This window comes from Zophobas morio, unplaced genomic scaffold (assembly GCF_036711695.1).
Source record: "Zophobas morio isolate AGI-343-1 ecotype UQ-CSIRO unplaced genomic scaffold, CSIRO_AGI_Zmor_V1 ptg000012l, whole genome shotgun sequence".
Lineage (NCBI taxonomy): Eukaryota > Metazoa > Arthropoda > Insecta > Coleoptera > Tenebrionidae > Zophobas > Zophobas morio.
The window spans coordinates 28,717,260-28,734,925 of record NW_026972117.1 but is presented as its reverse complement, the minus strand read 5'-3'; the positions used below and the strand labels follow the sequence as shown (position 1 = coordinate 28,734,925).

The 17,666-nt window shown below is 36.3% G+C and overlaps 1 protein-coding gene and 1 long non-coding RNA gene across 6 annotated transcripts in view; one reads left to right on the top strand and one right to left on the bottom strand.

Moving 5' to 3' along the window:
* The window catches only part of LOC135128144 (triple functional domain protein), a 180,400-nt gene that overhangs the window by 32,032 nt on the left and 130,702 nt on the right, over positions 1-17,666 (top strand). For all 5 annotated transcript variants that reach the window (XM_064055028.1, XM_064055031.1, XM_064055029.1 and 2 more), the window contains exons 3-5: positions 14,415-14,610; positions 16,489-16,783; positions 17,357-17,652. In XM_064055028.1, the coding sequence (XP_063911098.1) occupies positions 14,415-14,610; positions 16,489-16,783; positions 17,357-17,652 (787 nt within the window). The remainder of the gene's footprint in view (positions 1-14,414; positions 14,611-16,488; positions 16,784-17,356; positions 17,653-17,666) is intronic.
* On the bottom strand, positions 11,365-13,120 carry LOC135128465 (uncharacterized). The gene is made up of 3 exons (XR_010280411.1): positions 12,827-13,120; positions 12,529-12,776; positions 11,365-12,472 (listed from the first exon to the last, which is right to left on the bottom strand). It is a non-coding gene; the product is annotated as an uncharacterized LOC135128465 (long non-coding RNA).

The following is a 17,666-nucleotide window of genomic DNA, read 5'->3' as shown; positions in this document are numbered from 1 at the left end:
GTGCAGCCGGCAAGTGACTCGACCCACAAGCTCCTGATCGCGAGCACCCTAATCAAAACCGATCGTGACATACCCTTACGTGTGGCAAACGTGTTTCCCAATGCAGTCAATATTAGAAAAGGGGAGATTATCGGAATGTGTGAGCCAGTCGCCCGAGTATTGAACTGCGAGGAAGAAGACGTTGAGAATGAGTCTAAGGAAGGGGATACCAAAGGCTTGGAGGTCAACTGGGACCAGCTGTCTGCTCGTGAGAGAAAACTGGCCAAAGGACTCATTCGTAGGCACCGTAATGTCTTCGCCTCAGAGGAGGAACCATTCGGGAAGACCAACATCGTAGAACACCGAATAAACACTGGTGACACGCAACCGATCCGTCAGGCTCCTCGAAGACTACCCCTAGCCAAACAAGAAGAAGCTACAAGACTCGTGGACAACATGTTGAGAGATGGGGTAATTGAAGAATCCAACAGCGCGTGGTCATCTCCAGTAGTCTTGGTTACCAAGAAGGACGGGACTACCCGATTTTGCGTCGATTACAGGAAACTGAACGACGTCACGAAGAAAGACAGTTACCCCCTTCCTCGAATAGACGATACCTTGACGACCTTATCCGGCTCGGCGTGGTTTTCGACCTTGGACTTGAAGAGTGGCTACTGGCAAGTAGGCTTGCACCCGGACGACAAAGAAAAGACTGCGTTCTCCACCGGAAGTGGCCTCTATCACTTCACCGTTATGCCCTTCGGATTATGTAATGCGCCAGCAACATTCGAGCGGCTGATGGAGATGGTGCTGAAAGGATTGACATGGAAGACCTGTCTGGTATACCTCGACGACGTCATGATTATGGGCAAAACGTTTGACGACCATCTGAAGAATCTCGAGGAGGTGCTAGAACGAATGGAGAAGGCTCGTTTGAAACTAAATCCCAAGAAATGCTCGCTCTTCCAGAAAAGAGTCGAATTCCTGGGCCATATCGTGTCGGAGAAAGGAATAGAAACCAACCCGACGAAAGTTCTTGCTATCCGGGATTGGCCCATACCAAGAGACAAGCATGAACTACGAAGCTTCTTGGGACTCTGCACATATTACCGACGATTTGTGGAAGGGTATGCCGACATCGCAGCACCGTTACACCAACTGACGGAGCAGAAGGCGACTTTCAAGTGGAGCAGTACATGTGAGATGGCCTTTAAGAGACTGAAGACGGCTTTGTGCACCAGCCCCATTTTGGCTTACCCCAGGGACAAAGGAATGTTCGTCCTCGATACCGATGCGAGTAACTCGGGAATTGGGGCCGTATTGTCGCAGATACAAGATGGGGAGGAAAGGGTTATCGAATATTTTAGCAAATTACATTCCAAACCAGAGAGAAATTACTGTGCCACAAGGAAGGAACTGCTAGCCATTGTCAAAGCCGTCAACCACTTCCACAAGTATCTATACGGACAGGAGTTTCTGATTAGAACCGACCACGCTGCCCTCTCGTGGCTACTGCGGATAAAGAATCCCGAGGGCCAAGTAGCGCGTTGGCTGGAAAGACTACAGCAGTACCACTTTAGGATCAAACACCGAGCGGGTCGACTTCACAACAACGCTGACGCTTTGTCAAGACGTCCGTGTGGAGAGTGCAAGCACTGCGACAGGATCGACGCGGAAGAAGGGAACCTGCCCGTTCGTCGGACGATTTTTGAGCAAGATGAAGAATGGACAACGGCGCGGTTAAAGCGTGAGCAAGAAGCAGACGACATAATCGGACCAATACTAAAGTGGAAGGAGGAAGGAGTCGAACGACCCGGCTGGGCAGAATTGTCCGACCAATCCCCCAGTTTGAAGGCGTTATGGGCCCAATGGGATTCCTTGGTCATGGAAAATGGGCTCTTGAAGCGAAAGTGGGAGAGTCCTGATGGGCGTACCTCTAAGACGATGCTGGTACTCCCCAAGGTAAAGGTTTCCAAGGTCTTAGAGGAAGTTCATGCCGGAACATCTGGGGCCCATTTCGGAGTGAATAAGACTTTGTTGAAAATCCGGGAGAGGTTTTATTGGGTAGGCTATCGTGACGACGTCGAAAGTTGGTGTCGCAAGTGTACGACGTGTGCGGCCAGCCAAGGTCCTCATACCAGGGCGAGGGGAAAAATGAAGAAATATAATGTTGGGGCACCTTTCGAAAGAATCGCCATTGATGTGGCCGGTCCGTTCCCTGTAACAAACGACGGCAACAAGTTTATCCTGGTGGCTAGCGACTACTTCAGCAAGTGGCCAGATGCCTATGCCATTCCAAATCAGGAAGCCGTCACGGTCGCGAAAGTACTGGTTGACAATTGGATCAGTAGGTTTGGCGTCCCCTTGGAACTTCACTCAGACCAGGGACGCAATTTCGAATCCAACGTCTTCCAAAGAGTGATGCAGCTACTGGGAATACGTAAGACAAGGACAACGCCACTACACCCACAGTCCGACGGCATGGTGGAAAGGTTCAATCGGACTATGGAGCAACACCTTTCGAAAGTGGTAGAAGAGCACCAAAGGGATTGGGACCAGCACCTTCCACTATTCCTGCTGGCCTACCGCGCAGCTATCCACGACACCACGGGTCAAACACCTGCTCACGTTGTATTTGGGAAGGAACTGCGGCTGCCCTGTGACCTAGTCTTTGGATTGCCATCCGAAGAACCAATGGAAGTACGTGACTACGTGGACGAACTGAAAGAGAAGTTGGTCAACGTACATGAACTAGTGAGGGGCCGGATCAAGATTGCCAGTGACCGAATGAAGACCCGTTATGATGTGAAGGCCAACTGTGGCGGATTCCAGGAAGATGACTTAGTGTGGCTGTATAACCCCCGACGGAAGAAGGGACGTTGCCCAAAACTGGCTCCTGACTGGGAAGGTCCATACACTATCGTCACTAGAATAAATGACGTAGTTTATCGGATCCAACGTGGACCGAAGACGAAGATGAAGATCGTTCATCTCGATCGACTAAAACGGTACGAAGGAAACAACGAAGACGCTTCCGATCGGGACGATCGGATTTGAAGAGGGGGGCAGTGTTACGAAATACACCCTTACGCCGCCCCAGTACGACGCCTATGGCGGTCGAGAGCCTTCTGGACGTACGCACGGCGCTGATGGGTGAATCATCGCTGTTGACGGCCGAGAGGCGGGCGCATAAAGACAGGTCTGGAGCGTCTCGAAGCGGCGTCCAGGGGAGTCTCGAAGCGGAGTCGCGATGGATGTTCGTGAAGGATCTCGATCAGAGACTATGGGTTTAAATAGAGGCGACCGTAGGTAATGGATTCATTCATCCAGTGAAGACAGTCGAGAGCGCCGGAATAGTTTCTGTACATATTCGTTGCTATAGATAGTGTTGTAATTCCAACTAAAGAAATACATTTTTGAGTTTTACCAACACCCGATTTATTATTCGTCCGTCAATCGTAACAGTACGTTCATCTACAACAAGCAATCCAGCTAACAATTGCAGAAAGTGCGTGTCAGAGTTCTGCCATCATTACTGTTATTATAATTTCTCAATAAATGGGCCTACTTAAATGAAAGTCATTACCTTAACAAATTCAATTTAAATGCTTTTATAGCGAAAGTGCCGCTCAAAAGTTATTGGAGTTTCAAGAGATTAGTAATTGTATTCGACATTAAAAATGCATAAAAACTAGAAAAGTTAAGTTCATAAGCCATACATATTGTGCATTGTGCATTCAATGTTAGTCATTTGCATTATTCCATAAATTTTTCGTTTGCATACATTTATTGACCACTTTTGGACTGTTACATTAATAAAAACTTTCTGTGTTAATTTTAGTTTTTAATTTTGTCAATTTTGTAGCAATTTATTCTTATTAGCTTTTAATATATCGGTGTATATTCACCTCTGAGGTAGCTATAAATGTATTTCATCAATTTTCCAGTCAGCGGTGCACAAAATGAGCCTACTTCATTCAGTTCCTCCTTAAACCATTATTTTACTGCGATTACAATCAACTTTTACTGGTCAATTGTTTTAGTTATGGTTCATACACTTTCTCGTCTCTTACTGTGGAAGTTATGCAATGATGATGGAATGTGATTTGTTATGTGCCCAACATCGAATGTATTGTATGTAGAACGGTAGTGTGGCACAACAGGTGTTAATTCTACCAAAATTTCATTAGAACAATGTACGAGCAAGTCATATAGGGTTAGCTGCTTAGATTGCACCGACAATGCTGTTGTTAAGAAATTGAAATCCTCCGGAAATTGGCTTTTTATTTATTTATTTGTTGTTATTTTACTTTATGCAGTAAGCTAATACCGTGCATTTGACGAATGGCTAGTTTCATGTTTTCTCCACATTTTACGGCTCGTAAATTAAAAGTGGCAGGCTCGCGGCGTTTTCGTCTGTCTGTCTTTGGCCATTTTGTTAGACATGTAACCCTCTAATCAACTGCTCGTATAAATGGTTAAACGTTAACCAAAATTTGTTTATCCACTCCCACCAACAAATTGATAACGTTATCCCTAAATTGTGCGAGATATATCCCGTTTAAATTTTGAAGTTGTTCAAAGTACAAGGGTAGAAGGTATCATAAACATGGTAAATCAGAATTTATTAAAATTTATTTTGTAGAATATTTGGAGGAGAATATCTCAAAAAAATTGTGAATGAAAGAATTTGTTTAAAACAATCAAAAATGAATTATCTAATTTTACCGAAATTCACACATACGTGCACTGTTCCACTGTACAAATTAATGTAAAAAGTCAATGACTGTATCACAAAATTTCATTGTGAAAATCTGCTTTATAGTATGCTTTTTTAGCGGAATTTTAGACCACTCCAATATATTTTTTAATAGACAAGGGTTATAAAGATAAATGAAAGACTGTCTAACAACTTTGAACTAATTTTTGTAAAATGTTTTTAATGGAAAAATATGAAAAGATATGGTAAAAAATTATTCTAAAACTCTACTGCTTCTAAAGACATATATAGAGAACTCATTCACTACAAAAAAATTATTGTTTCATTCTTTTTAACATAATTTGATTTGTTCTTGCCGTTTGTTAATTTTTTCCGCCGTTTTATCGGCAATAATGGACAGAAACGAAAACACGATTTTATGCCGTCGACTTAGCTCAGTGATTTTCTTTATGCACCATCATTTTTTATAGTGCTGAAGAAGATAAATAAAAAAAATTACCGAAATTAATCGCCGACATAAAACAGCGTTTTGTTTTCTGCCCCCACTATATCCCACAAAACGAAGGAAAAGATATTGTCTAAAATTATAATTTTATTTAATTTAAAACGCGTAATGCGATAGTCACTGTAGAATGAATATTACAAAGAATTAACAAAAACTGTAACCAAATAAATTGATAAATTATAATAATAATTTATTCGTACTTGAAACTACAGTGTACATGTCAAAATTTTAGCTATGACTAAGAAACTTAACCTGTGTTATAAAATCATTACCGTTCAAAAACTGGTTCACATCATAATATGCCTTAAGTAGCAGATTATTTTCTTATATTTACTTAGCTCTAATTTTTTAACATGATCTGGCAATTTATTGTAAAATTTAATGGCATAGTAATAAGTACAATTTTTAGATCTCTCTATTTTAACTTTCATATGATACAGCTTATTGTGGTTTCTTCATACAGCCTATCTGGTACGACCATTATTAAAGTATTCATTGTTTTGTCCAACGGTAGATCAAAGCATTTAAAAAATTAACATTTAATTCAAAATAAATCACAAACTTGATAACCAAGGCATGTTTACGACGGAAAAAATTACCATAGTTTGAAAAGTTGTTACCGGTTTCAAGTGTATTTGCGAACTAAAACAAATTAATGTTGGTGTTTATGAATTATGAATATTGTATTTTTAATTTTAAAACGGTATATGCCAACGTTGTTTTTTTTTAATAAAAATTGTTATTTTCCAAATTTCGTTGGACGAGACAAAGTGTATTTTAACATAAATATTACCAATGTTATCAGTTAAAATCTCCCCAGCGTGATGTGCAATTGAAACAATGGATTGTGTCGTCTGCGTTACAAATCACACAAATGCCATTGGGACATTGAGCTTTAAAACTGATTATCCCTAAAGTAAATTTTCCAAATTTTTAGTTATGAAAACATATTGTGCATGAAAGATGACGTGAGCATTGTGGACTGAAAATTATATGCACATTTATTTATTCTGTTTTTAATACATATATGTATAATATAATTACCATTTTTTATTAGGGGTTTAGCAAAGTACATTTAAAGACTGCATTTTTTTTTAAACAACTCAGGTAACATTGCGAGAGTGATCTGGAAAGTAAAGACACAAGGGTAGTAATAACACAAAGCTATTTTTTTGTTCAAAGTTCATTTAGGTAAGGTCCTTCTGACCTTGTCAAATGAGACACGATTTTTTTATTATTATAAAATTTCTTATGATATGTGTATTTTGTACTACTTTTTCCACTTCTCACTTTTTTTTTTCATTTTAAAATAAAAATTGGAATTTTGTCGTGGTTGGTGAGACAAGTGTCAATATTTGAATTATAAATATTCACAATAATAAATTATTGTTAACAATGCGTGAAGCTGAAGATTATCATACACCCCGTGAAATACGGGAAATTGTACAAAGTAGGACCTCTGAATGTAAACTTGTCTGGATGCTCTAAAGCTCCAGTTAGACGAATCACGTGGCAATAAAACTGTTAACAATGGATATAATTTTCAGCAAAATATTATGACTTATAACTTTTCTTGGCATTAATATAAGTTCCCAAGCACATCAGGTCTTACCATTAATGGGTATGCTGATTGTACATTTTCTTTTATTTGTTACTTGACAGTGCCATTTGTAGTTGCTACCAATCTTGAAAACGTAAATTATACCAGTTTTATTAACGCATTCAATCTCTCTTCAGGCACTCAACTTATGTTATAGTTATTAGTTATATTACAAAGCTTAACAGTGTCGCTAAAATTTTCGGACAATTTTTTGGCACTTAATTTTGTTTTCTTTTTGATTACTGCCATTATTGGTAGCAATTTTTATTTCTGGACGGATAATTAAGAGTTCGTTTCAAAATTTGTTGCCGGCAAACATCTCTATTTCAAGGTACACAAAAATACTACAAACATGTTAAAATATGTAGTGCGTACAGCGGATGGAAATACCTACCAAACACAATGCAGTGTTTATTGTTTTTGAATACGGCGTTTTTGTGTGTTGTGTTAATATTGTACATTCGTTCTTCTTCATTAATTTCATTCATTGTGCATGATTTTGTATTATGAAATCTTGTATGTAATTATTACATTTTAAAGTGACTTAAATTTATTTTGATAATTAAGTAAGTCAGAAAATTGTTTTTGACGTAAATAAAGTCTGTTAATTTTTCCAGTTATCGCGTAATTTTTCTGAGAATGGTATAAATATAAATAAAACACCGCCTTTTATGTAAAAATAGAAAATGTGCTTGCAAATGTAATTTTACCTTGGAATTGAATGCTGCTTGAAGATCGATTTACTTTACCGTCACGTTAGCTTATTCGTTTTACACGTTCTCGTCCAGCGATAATTTTAACTTTTATCAATTTTTTTCTTAAAGGTGTCCGAACTTCGTTTCTGCCTTGGTTTTTCTCATTTTATACTGGCAATAAATTTTACAGAAAATTTATCACTGTGTGAACACACATGCTTCCGTAAAAAAATTCTTATAATATAGTGACGTCGGCAATATATACAATATAAAGCCAGACAGTATAAAACACCTAAATACAATTTCCTCACGGTATCAGAGGATTGCAACAAGAGTTTCAATTTTAAAATACGACATTCATGTTGGACAGCAAGTGAAATATTACACAAATCTTTTGCTTTCAGTGTTTCCGAGTTGAGCTCTCAAGATTCGAAAAAGTTATTGTTGCTGCTCTTATTCGTGAAGCACAAAAAATAAGACATGCATTTGCCGCGTAATATTGAGAGGATGTCATGTATTTTTTTGTTGGGGTGGATGTATTAACTTTTGTACAGTGCTCCCGTAAAGTCAGCCCCACTCTATAATTTTGGAACCGCTAGGTACAGGTTTGAAATTTAAAATGTGCTAATGAATAATCAAATGCTGCTGATGGTCATCACAGTAGTCTCTTTCTACACATGACACCAAAGTTTAAAAAAAAATTGATCGAAGTGTGTAAATAAAATAAATATATGTTTTTTTATGTATCAATGAATTTTCTTAAAACTACGGGATCATATCTAAAGTGACATAAGCTCTCCAAAGAGGGGTCCCTTGATCCACCATGCCGTTTATAGATTTTCTTACCTATGTCATATTTTTGATATTTTAAGATCAAAATGTGTCACTATGGTGAAGATCGACATTGTGACGGCTCATTCATAATTTCTAAATTTCATTGCTGTGCCAAAGTTAAAATGTTCTCAGTACTATAATTCAAGAATACGATTACACTCAAATTTTGTGACATGACAAAATTTAGAGAGTAGAGTGGACCCCCCCACTGCTCGATAGTACCAAACTATTGTATTGTCATCCAAGCCCTTCCAAAGTTTCAAATCCATGCGATAATTATTAAAAGTAGGTTAAAATCGACTTCCTAGATTTGTTTACATAGTTTGTTAGTTGCAAGTGAAGTTAACATAAGCATGTGAATAAGAGAAAAAGAAAGAAACGGCCAAGTTTGGTATCGAACGTGCGACCAATTTCAAGAAATAGTTTATTAAAATATTAATTTTGGAGATTAGACATGAATTTATATTCTTTCTTGATGTTTTTAAAGGCGATTCCCTCAAGAATCAACAGGTCTACCAGGACTTACATCCTATATTGGTAGTAAAATGTTATACTTTGCAAATGTTTTTGCGAAAATATGGATGGATATAAACTCAAAGCGGTTTCGTACACCGCATTTTAGAATAGAATTCTTTGAGATGACGTGGGGATGATTGTCCAAATTTTGGTTAGCGTGTAATCATTTAGATCTATTCCTGATGTACATACAAAATTTGAGAACGATCGGTCCAGTGGTTTCGGAGATTACGTGTGTAATAAAAATCGACACAGACGCCAGACAGTTAGACAGTCGGACGGATGGAAACGGGAAATCACTTTTTTCGTACTCTAGGGGTCATGAAACGTCTAGAAAACATGAAACTGGCAGATCGCCCGATGGACTTGATTACTACTGTACTTAGCTTACGCTCGGGAAGTAAAAAGCACGTAAAAATTTCAGATTGTCACTAGTAAAGTAATTTCGCAGATAATTACTTCAAAAAAATTCCAAGAAAACATGAAGTTAGACATATGTTTTAGTTACTGTTGAGTGTTGTTATTACAACTATCGATGGGGAAGGTAAAATTTGTAAAATTGGGTGTATTCAACTTTCCTCGCCTTTGCAATATCGATCTTATATTTTTTTCATATATGCGTGGTTGCCAGCATTAAAAGTAACGATATAATGCTACCTAGAGAGTAAAAAAAAAAACGCGATCAAAGACAGCCATTGGGTTTTAGAGGTTTGTCTTTGATTGTTACATTTTCAACTTAAACTTTCAAATTGACGCTAATCTGCCAAAGACAAATCTTGTAAAATCCATGGCTGTCTTTGATCGTGTTTTGATTTCTCTCTTGGTATATTACATTTAAAGCGACATTCAGGAATAAGAATTTGTATTAATTTTTACATAACCTGAAATAACACAACCAATGTTTGATGTTCGTTGTTGGCTATAAATTGTGTCGTTCATACAAGATTTTAACGATCAAAATATTAACCACTGTTTGTTTTAGATCTTGTCCTTACTGTTTCAGTGCTATTTACAGATTTCAGCGAATGCAAGTTAAGATGTCAGCTTGTCCCATTAAATAGCAGACACATTGTTATTATAAACACTTTGGTTATTATAAATAATACAGCTTTTACCCATTTACGACAGTTCAAATCACTTGGAAACTTTCTTTCCAACCATGCAATGCAGAACCACGATTGCACAAGTGTCAATTGAGAATTTATATATAACAATGCAGCTTCTCCATGGAAACAAGTTTCATTTTCTATTTCACGTTTCGTAGAACCGGCATGAAGCCGCTACATTAGTAAAACCCTCCGTTAGAACACCTGATTTTATTATCGGGTGTTCGATTGTTAACTCATTGTTAAGAAGTTCAGGCTTGGGGAAGATTTCAACACTATAGCTTAATTATTTCGACTCGAAGATTTTCCGTAACAAAGCAGGTTTCTAAAGTTTTAATCTTCTCGATGACTACAAATGTCACTTGAATTTTCAGCTGCGTACTAACAATAAATACATATTCCTACTAACGCCGGGATGATGTTACGAAATCTCACACAGCTTCATAAATATTAAACATTTATCTATCTAATACTATTAAACGAGCAAAGTTTGTATATATATATTTATATATATATATAATGGGTTTCTCGAAAACGGCTCTAACGATTTCGATGAAATTTACAGGTTAGGGGTTTTTTGTGTCAAAAAATCTATTGATCATAGTTTTAACTTCTGAAAATTACAGCTTCATGCATTTTCAGCAATTTTCAGGCAGTGAATTATATTTGTTGCTAGGCAACTTCAGATGACACTACACGAACACGAGATTGTTTTATAAGAGAAGTTTGGGTGACAGTCTGACAGTACGTTTGACGTACCTTTTTATCTTCAATTGTACGTACCGAAACATACTCCACTGTATAGAGGACGTTAAAATTCACCTTCTGAGGTGAGACAATTAACGGAAAACTAAAGAGTGAACGGATAAAAGGCACACGAAAGTACGTTGGATTGAGATTATTTTGTCAAGCATTCATTTCAGAGGTTTCACGGTCGGAGTCAATGTGTGATCGTTTTCCGGGATGGGACCGTGCTATTTGAGTTTTTGGGCTCAACGTTTCGCACACTTTCGTAAGTGGCATCTTCGGGAGCAGGGTTGAGATTGAGAAATTAGGAATAACGCAAAAGAGCACGGTAACTCAGTATGATAACCACACCAGAGGCGAAACTCTTCTGGCAGTAAGAATGTAGTTGTGACCTTTTTCTAGAGTCGAGAGAAAGAACCATAGAATACCCTCACTATAGAACACGATCTCTAATGCTTGTATGTTGGTCACAATGTCAGCCTCTACTGGCTGGGTCGGGAACTAAAAGTGGCGCCAAATTTGAAAGCGATTTTTTTAGGCATTTTTTTTTATAATTGAAAGGGAATATATGGATTGTGTATTTTATATGTTAGTTTCAAAACGTATTTGAAACTAACATATAAAATACACAAATAGTATAAAAAAGTGGATAAATTATTTGACATAGTATATTTAAAACTTAACATTCAGTTGTAAATGTAAATACAATAATAACAAGAAATAAAAAAAAAACATCACATTGATAATACCCTAAAAATGTCTTACGGAAAATTAGAAAAGTAAGCAAAAGTCAAACAAAACGTTGCAAAATAAAATAACATTTTAAATATTAAATGTTCAAAATCGATAACAAAATATGTTTCCCACTACTTTGTCATGGTATGAACAAAATAAAGCTGATGAATAACCTGCAAAATGCAAAATTATACAAACGTTCTACTTTCTTTCTGTAAAACGTAAATATAACTGTTGCATTTCTGTTTCCAATGGAATTGATTTGTTAGGCTCTTGCTTACCAAATATTACATTGCTGACTTTTTTCATAGATCTAAAGATAGACTCTCTTAAAAGTAAATGAAAAAGTTGAGTTTTTAGTTCTTCGATACGCAAAACACTCCCGAAAATCAAAAGCAATCGCTGTTGGCCCTTCCATAACCTCTTTATAAAAAAAATGGGCAATGTTGACGTCAGGCATCAAATTTTTACAAAAATCAAAACCAACAGGTTGCTTCTACCTTCCGAAAATTCCTCTGAGTACGCAAATATCGTTTGCAATTTTTTCCGTTCTTGTTGAACCATCATCTTCAAAAACCACAACTCTGTCCTCACAAGGCAAGTAGTCCAGATGAGGCTAAATGAACATCAGAGTACCTACATAGTTAGGGTTCATTTTGCGACTTACTTGCATTCTGAGAACTTCGAATATAGATTTGATGATACCCGGTTCTATTGGAACTTTATTTAGGGTTGCCCTCAAAGTGTTAATAGATAGCAACATAAACATTCTTGACAGAAGTTTATACGATTTTGAACCATATTTCCAAATAGCAGCGGCATCTGCTTTCTCCTCAAATGTACAACTCCTGCTTTTCCGTTTACGTTTCTAATCTAGTTTTCAAAAAATTCTAAGGCAATAAGGGAGGCAATCCTTTCACGATACCAACCAAACGTTGATCTCCTAGAATCTTCTTAGGGGAGCGCAAGACGTTCTTGTGATTGCCACATCAATGTAATTTGCCTCGAGTGATGCTGCAGTAAGTTCACTATCAGCTGTGAATAAAAATATCCTAATATTTGTTTTGTAGTGACTTTCAATTTGTTTTTACTTTGAAAAGGCCAAATAGGTGGCAAATCCATGCGGCTTTTGCGTTCCTGGTATGTAGTCTTTGTCTGGTCGAAAATGATGGAAGCCAGTGTACCCTCTGCTATAAATTTGGTTGTTGTTTAAAACCACCAGTTTTTGGTTATTCGCGGCTTTATTATTTGCGCCATAAACCGATTTGGATGTGGAACCCAAAGATCGGCTTAACTCTTGTCACATATCCGTAACATGTTGTTGTGTTGCATTTTGGTTCTACAAAAATTGGGTATAATAATGTAGTAAAGGCAAAGTTATATACTTACATTTGGCAATTATACTCTTCAATGTACAATGTAAACACATAAATTAAGAAAACTTTGAGAAGCACTATCCCACAATTAAATCACGCATAAATGACGCGAACACAACACAGGAAATGTGTCAAATGATAAACACCAAAACACCAATAAACACTGCCATTGCTAGGAGATGTAAACGAATTCTCAAAAATTTTGAAAATCACAGCTTTTACAGATTTCTTTTCATTACGACTCCTGGCGGGCGGGTCGGAAAACTTCGCAATGAAAGGGTAAGGTGAAGGCTATCTCATTTCAAGACCCCTGGAAAGAACTAGAAAACTTGGGTAACAAATGAAATTGTAATAAATGTCAAACAATAATTCCAGTTTTCTGTTCTTTAATCTCTACATGTCACTTATCACTGTTTAAAACAAAGACTGCTTATGGAATTTCTTTTTTAATGTGTATTTTTAATTAGCGCGTCTACTTCAAAATGCATGCTATACGCATATTTATCTGTCCTAATCTGATCTAATACTACCAAACGAGCCGAGTGAAGCTCGGTCAACCAGATATTTAAAATTTAAGCTACATATTTGTAGGAGTAGTAAAACAATATAATGCTGATTATTATGAAAACATAAAGTAACACTGTTCGAAGAATGGTGTGAAAATCAACGTTTCCTAAATGCCGCCACAGACCGATAAGCATGAACAATGTCCCGTCACATTCATGACGATCTCAAAAAAAATCTAAATTCAGCTACTGAAGTCGGATATTATTAGTTCATAAATTTTAAAAACCTCAGTATTCCCACTCAACGGGAAAAGCAAAAAAAGTGGACTCGATTACTAGCTTACGCCCAGGAAGTAAAAAGCTATTATTAAAAATTATCTCGGGGAATAAAAAAAACCGTGTTACTTAATGAAATGGTACAATCATTGTTTTTCAAATACCGAGATTACCTTCATACTTGTATTTTTAATCCAAATGTATTGATTCGGAATGATCTCAAAGCAAGGATCGGAAAATATTACAACCACCCAGAGAGCTCTCCCATTGTAGTAAAGGTCATACGTGAACAAGTAGAAGCAGTTACCATCAAAAGTGGAAAAAATGCAGTGAACACGAGGCAAAATGACTTTAATGGTTTAATTATAATAATAATTCATTATTTTCGCCGGAACCTTCTCAAAAGTAATACTTTTGGTAATAAGATTACCGGTTTTTTATTATTCATTATGTGTATCGTACATATAGGCGTCGTTTATATTGTGTTTTTTAGTAAGTTTATATTTTGTGTTTTGCTACTTTGTAATAGGTATATGTATAATTTTTACAATCGTCACTAACTTTATTATTTTGCCGTGCAACCCCTCATGATCGTCATAAAACTTCGGCGGACACAAAAATCTTCTGAGTAAACACATACATATTTGCGGGCACTGATGTTACACCAAATTTCGATGTGATTCAAACTTGCAAAAATTGAGTTAATTTTGACCAAACGATTGTTTTAATATTTCATAAGAATCTATGAAAATTGTAGAAGTATTTGCTTAATATATAAGTACTATACCAATACTAATCGCATTCAAAACTTTGTTACAGTGACGAAGCGAGGGCTTTGGGTTTTACGGTATTGGTCGATATGCGTGGAGCAACTTGGTCTACAGTCAAGCCTATTTTAAAAGCATTACATGAACATTTTCCACCTGGAGCCGTTCACCAGGCACTCATTGTTAAACCGGACAACTTCTGGCAAAAACAGAGAACTTCGCTTGGTTCCCATAAGTACAAATTTGAGGTAAGAACCGTAAGCATAAAGAGATTTGAAAGTTATTTTATGCCGTCTTAAACGTATAAAAACGTTTATCTATTTAAATGCAGATCGTTGAACATTCCTCTCTATTGTGACGACTTTCTTCCTTTTCTTGGAAACGATGTTAATGGTTGTGCAGATTTCTTTAAGATGTATAACTAGACCGAGAAATAATAATTATAGTTATAATTTTTCGGTAATCATCATACTAGATTCATCAGTCAAACAAGCAACGGGAACAAGAATAAATTTTTCCCAAGTATTCACGCATTTTACTTCAGTTGCAAGTTCAAGGTTGAATTTGTTACTGTATTAAAATTAATGATGTAAACATGGATAAACTAAACTGGACTGTCTGTAATTATGCAACAGTTATTTTTAAGAAACTCTAAAATTTCACGTTTTACCTTCAGTTTAATTTTGTTTTTTTAAGTTACGTGAAATTTATTTCTTACGCACAGGGTTACCGACGGTTTGAACACTAGGGAAATTACACACTAAAATTAATTTTATTTTTTGCTTTACTGAATTTTAAATCAACTGAACTTTTACTCAAGCTTATTGCGTATTTTTTAAAACTTTTTAATATTTCAAAAATTGAAATTTCACTTTCGCTTTATCCGCCTCGACTTCAGTTGCACCTTCGACATTGATCATATAGTAATAGTGACAGTAATCCTGGGATTTGTCAATCCGATTTTAAATATTACAGTGAGAATAAAAGTTACTGGCATTGTTAACTGATCTTATATAATGTGACTGCAATTAGCTGGCATGGTTCAGTGAATTATATGTGCCCAGAGCTATGGTCCACCTATGCACAGAGTACAAAATGTGTTGAAAATGTTTGAATAATTTATTGATCGATCAGTTTCTCGTGTAGCTCAAAAAAAAAAAATAACCTGTTTCATGTCAATATTTGTGTACCGAAATACGTCTCTTTTGATGACAATGTAGATATCAATGTCACTAACTAAAAACGCAACGTGTCTGTTATATTAATAAATTTACTTTGTTTTTTGTAGTACTATTAATTTGTTTATCTTTTTCATGGTCTGAATAACCAATAAATTTTTTAAGAGAACTTTGTACCGATTTTACCGCCAATTAATGTACTGTTTTCGATGTATTATTTTTCAAACATTTTACTGACTCGTTAACAGTCTCTTATAGAGCTTATCTATTTTTGTTTTTAAACGAAAATGGTAATTTGCAATCTTGCTGACAACGTTTCATAATGATAAATATTATGCGTGCCATTTTTAATAGTGTAAATCAATATTTTTTACCTCAGTCAGTAACGAGTGCTTCATCATTATCCGGGGATCTTCTATGGCTATTAGTATTCATGTGATGAAGTCCGAAAACACAGCTGGGTTTTCTTGTGAATGCCTAAATAAATTAATTAAATTAAAGAGAATTTTTTCAGTCGCATTTTTACAATATTGTTCGAAGGTGTAATTCCAAAATAATGTTGAAAAAATTAGTAACCACCACATTTTCAGAGTTAATTTTACGATGTATTTTTTATCCTGTTTTTGACTGCGTTTCTTCAAATATTTCATTCACGTATGGCAAAATACTAATGCACAGACGTCTATTACTTAATTCCATTTGTTACACAACAGTAGGTGATAATCATTATTGGTTATTCCACTAAAGTGAAGCCGCTTTTAACTTCATATTGTAACTGGAGGTGTAATTAAATTAGTTTATTCATTTTGAAAATGTTCTAATAAGCTAAAGCAGAGCCGAGAGTTATAAATATTTGCGACCATAAAATTTCACAGCGTAAATAACGATAAATATTGACATGTTTTTTAATGTGTGTTTTGCTTTCTATAATGAACCTTTTTTTTCCAGACAAATATGATAAGTATAGAGGCCTTGTCAAAAATAATAGACACATCGCAGTTAACATCAGATCTCGATGGTACGCTAAGTTATGATCATTCAACTTGGCTAGAAATTAGGCTTGCTGTAGAGGAATTTGCGTGGCAAGCCGCTGATCTTTTGGATCGTTTAGATGATCTACAGGAAGACCTTGCAAGAAACGATTTCGCCGATGATGTCAGTGGAGCGAAGCACAAAATAGACTTACATAACGAAATGAAAAAGAAAATTATGAAAGCTCCTGTGGAAGATATTGATGTATTAGGTAAAGACTTTGCGAATTTTATGATTATTAAAAATAATATAACGCGAAAATAACCCGATTAGTTAATTTTAGCATCAATTTCCGCCTACCGCATTCAATTAATATCAGATTTTAATAAAGGAACTTTAGTAATTATTATTACTCCAGAAAGTTTTGATTGTATATTTAATTAGGTAGATTGTCTTAACAAGGCGCTACCGGAGGTAGTCTTCGTTTGAAATCTCGTTAATTCAAAGTTGCTGTATTATATTCAGATCTCCATTGGCACCTGCTTTCCGTTAAGTGTCGTTGCCGTTTACGTAACATACTAAGAAGTTGGAAAAAATTTTCAGTATATTAAAAAAGTCGTCTTCGAAGTTTTAACTTCAGTAAGAACTTCCTTTCATCTCTAATAAACTCGATGAAAATTTAATGAACTCGCTGATGCTCGAAAATCGACCGTGAAAAAGCTACGCGTCCGCGCTGATTTTTCACCATTTAATGAACAAGTAGTACCTGAATCGTGTGTTTGTAAAGTGTTATTAATCAGTCCATTAAATTGTATCTGTGAGCTATATTATGGTCTTGTTATAGGTCAACGGTTGCTGCAAAAAATTTGTGGGAGCGATACGGGCCAAGGAGGTGGCGGAGGCGGCGGCGGCGGTGGTGGAGGAGGAGGAGGAGGGGGCGGCGGCGGGGGAGGAGGCGGCAGAGAATCGGATTCTCCTAATAATACTAACTCGGATACTACAGACATAAAAAATTTAGTTCTGCAAAATTTGGAGGCAGTGCACACTTCACAGCAGCATCTCCTTCAACTTTGGCACCAAAAAAAATTAAAATTAGATCAGTGCTTTCAGTTAAGGTTGTTTGAACAGGACTGCGAAAAAGTAAGTGCGTTGAA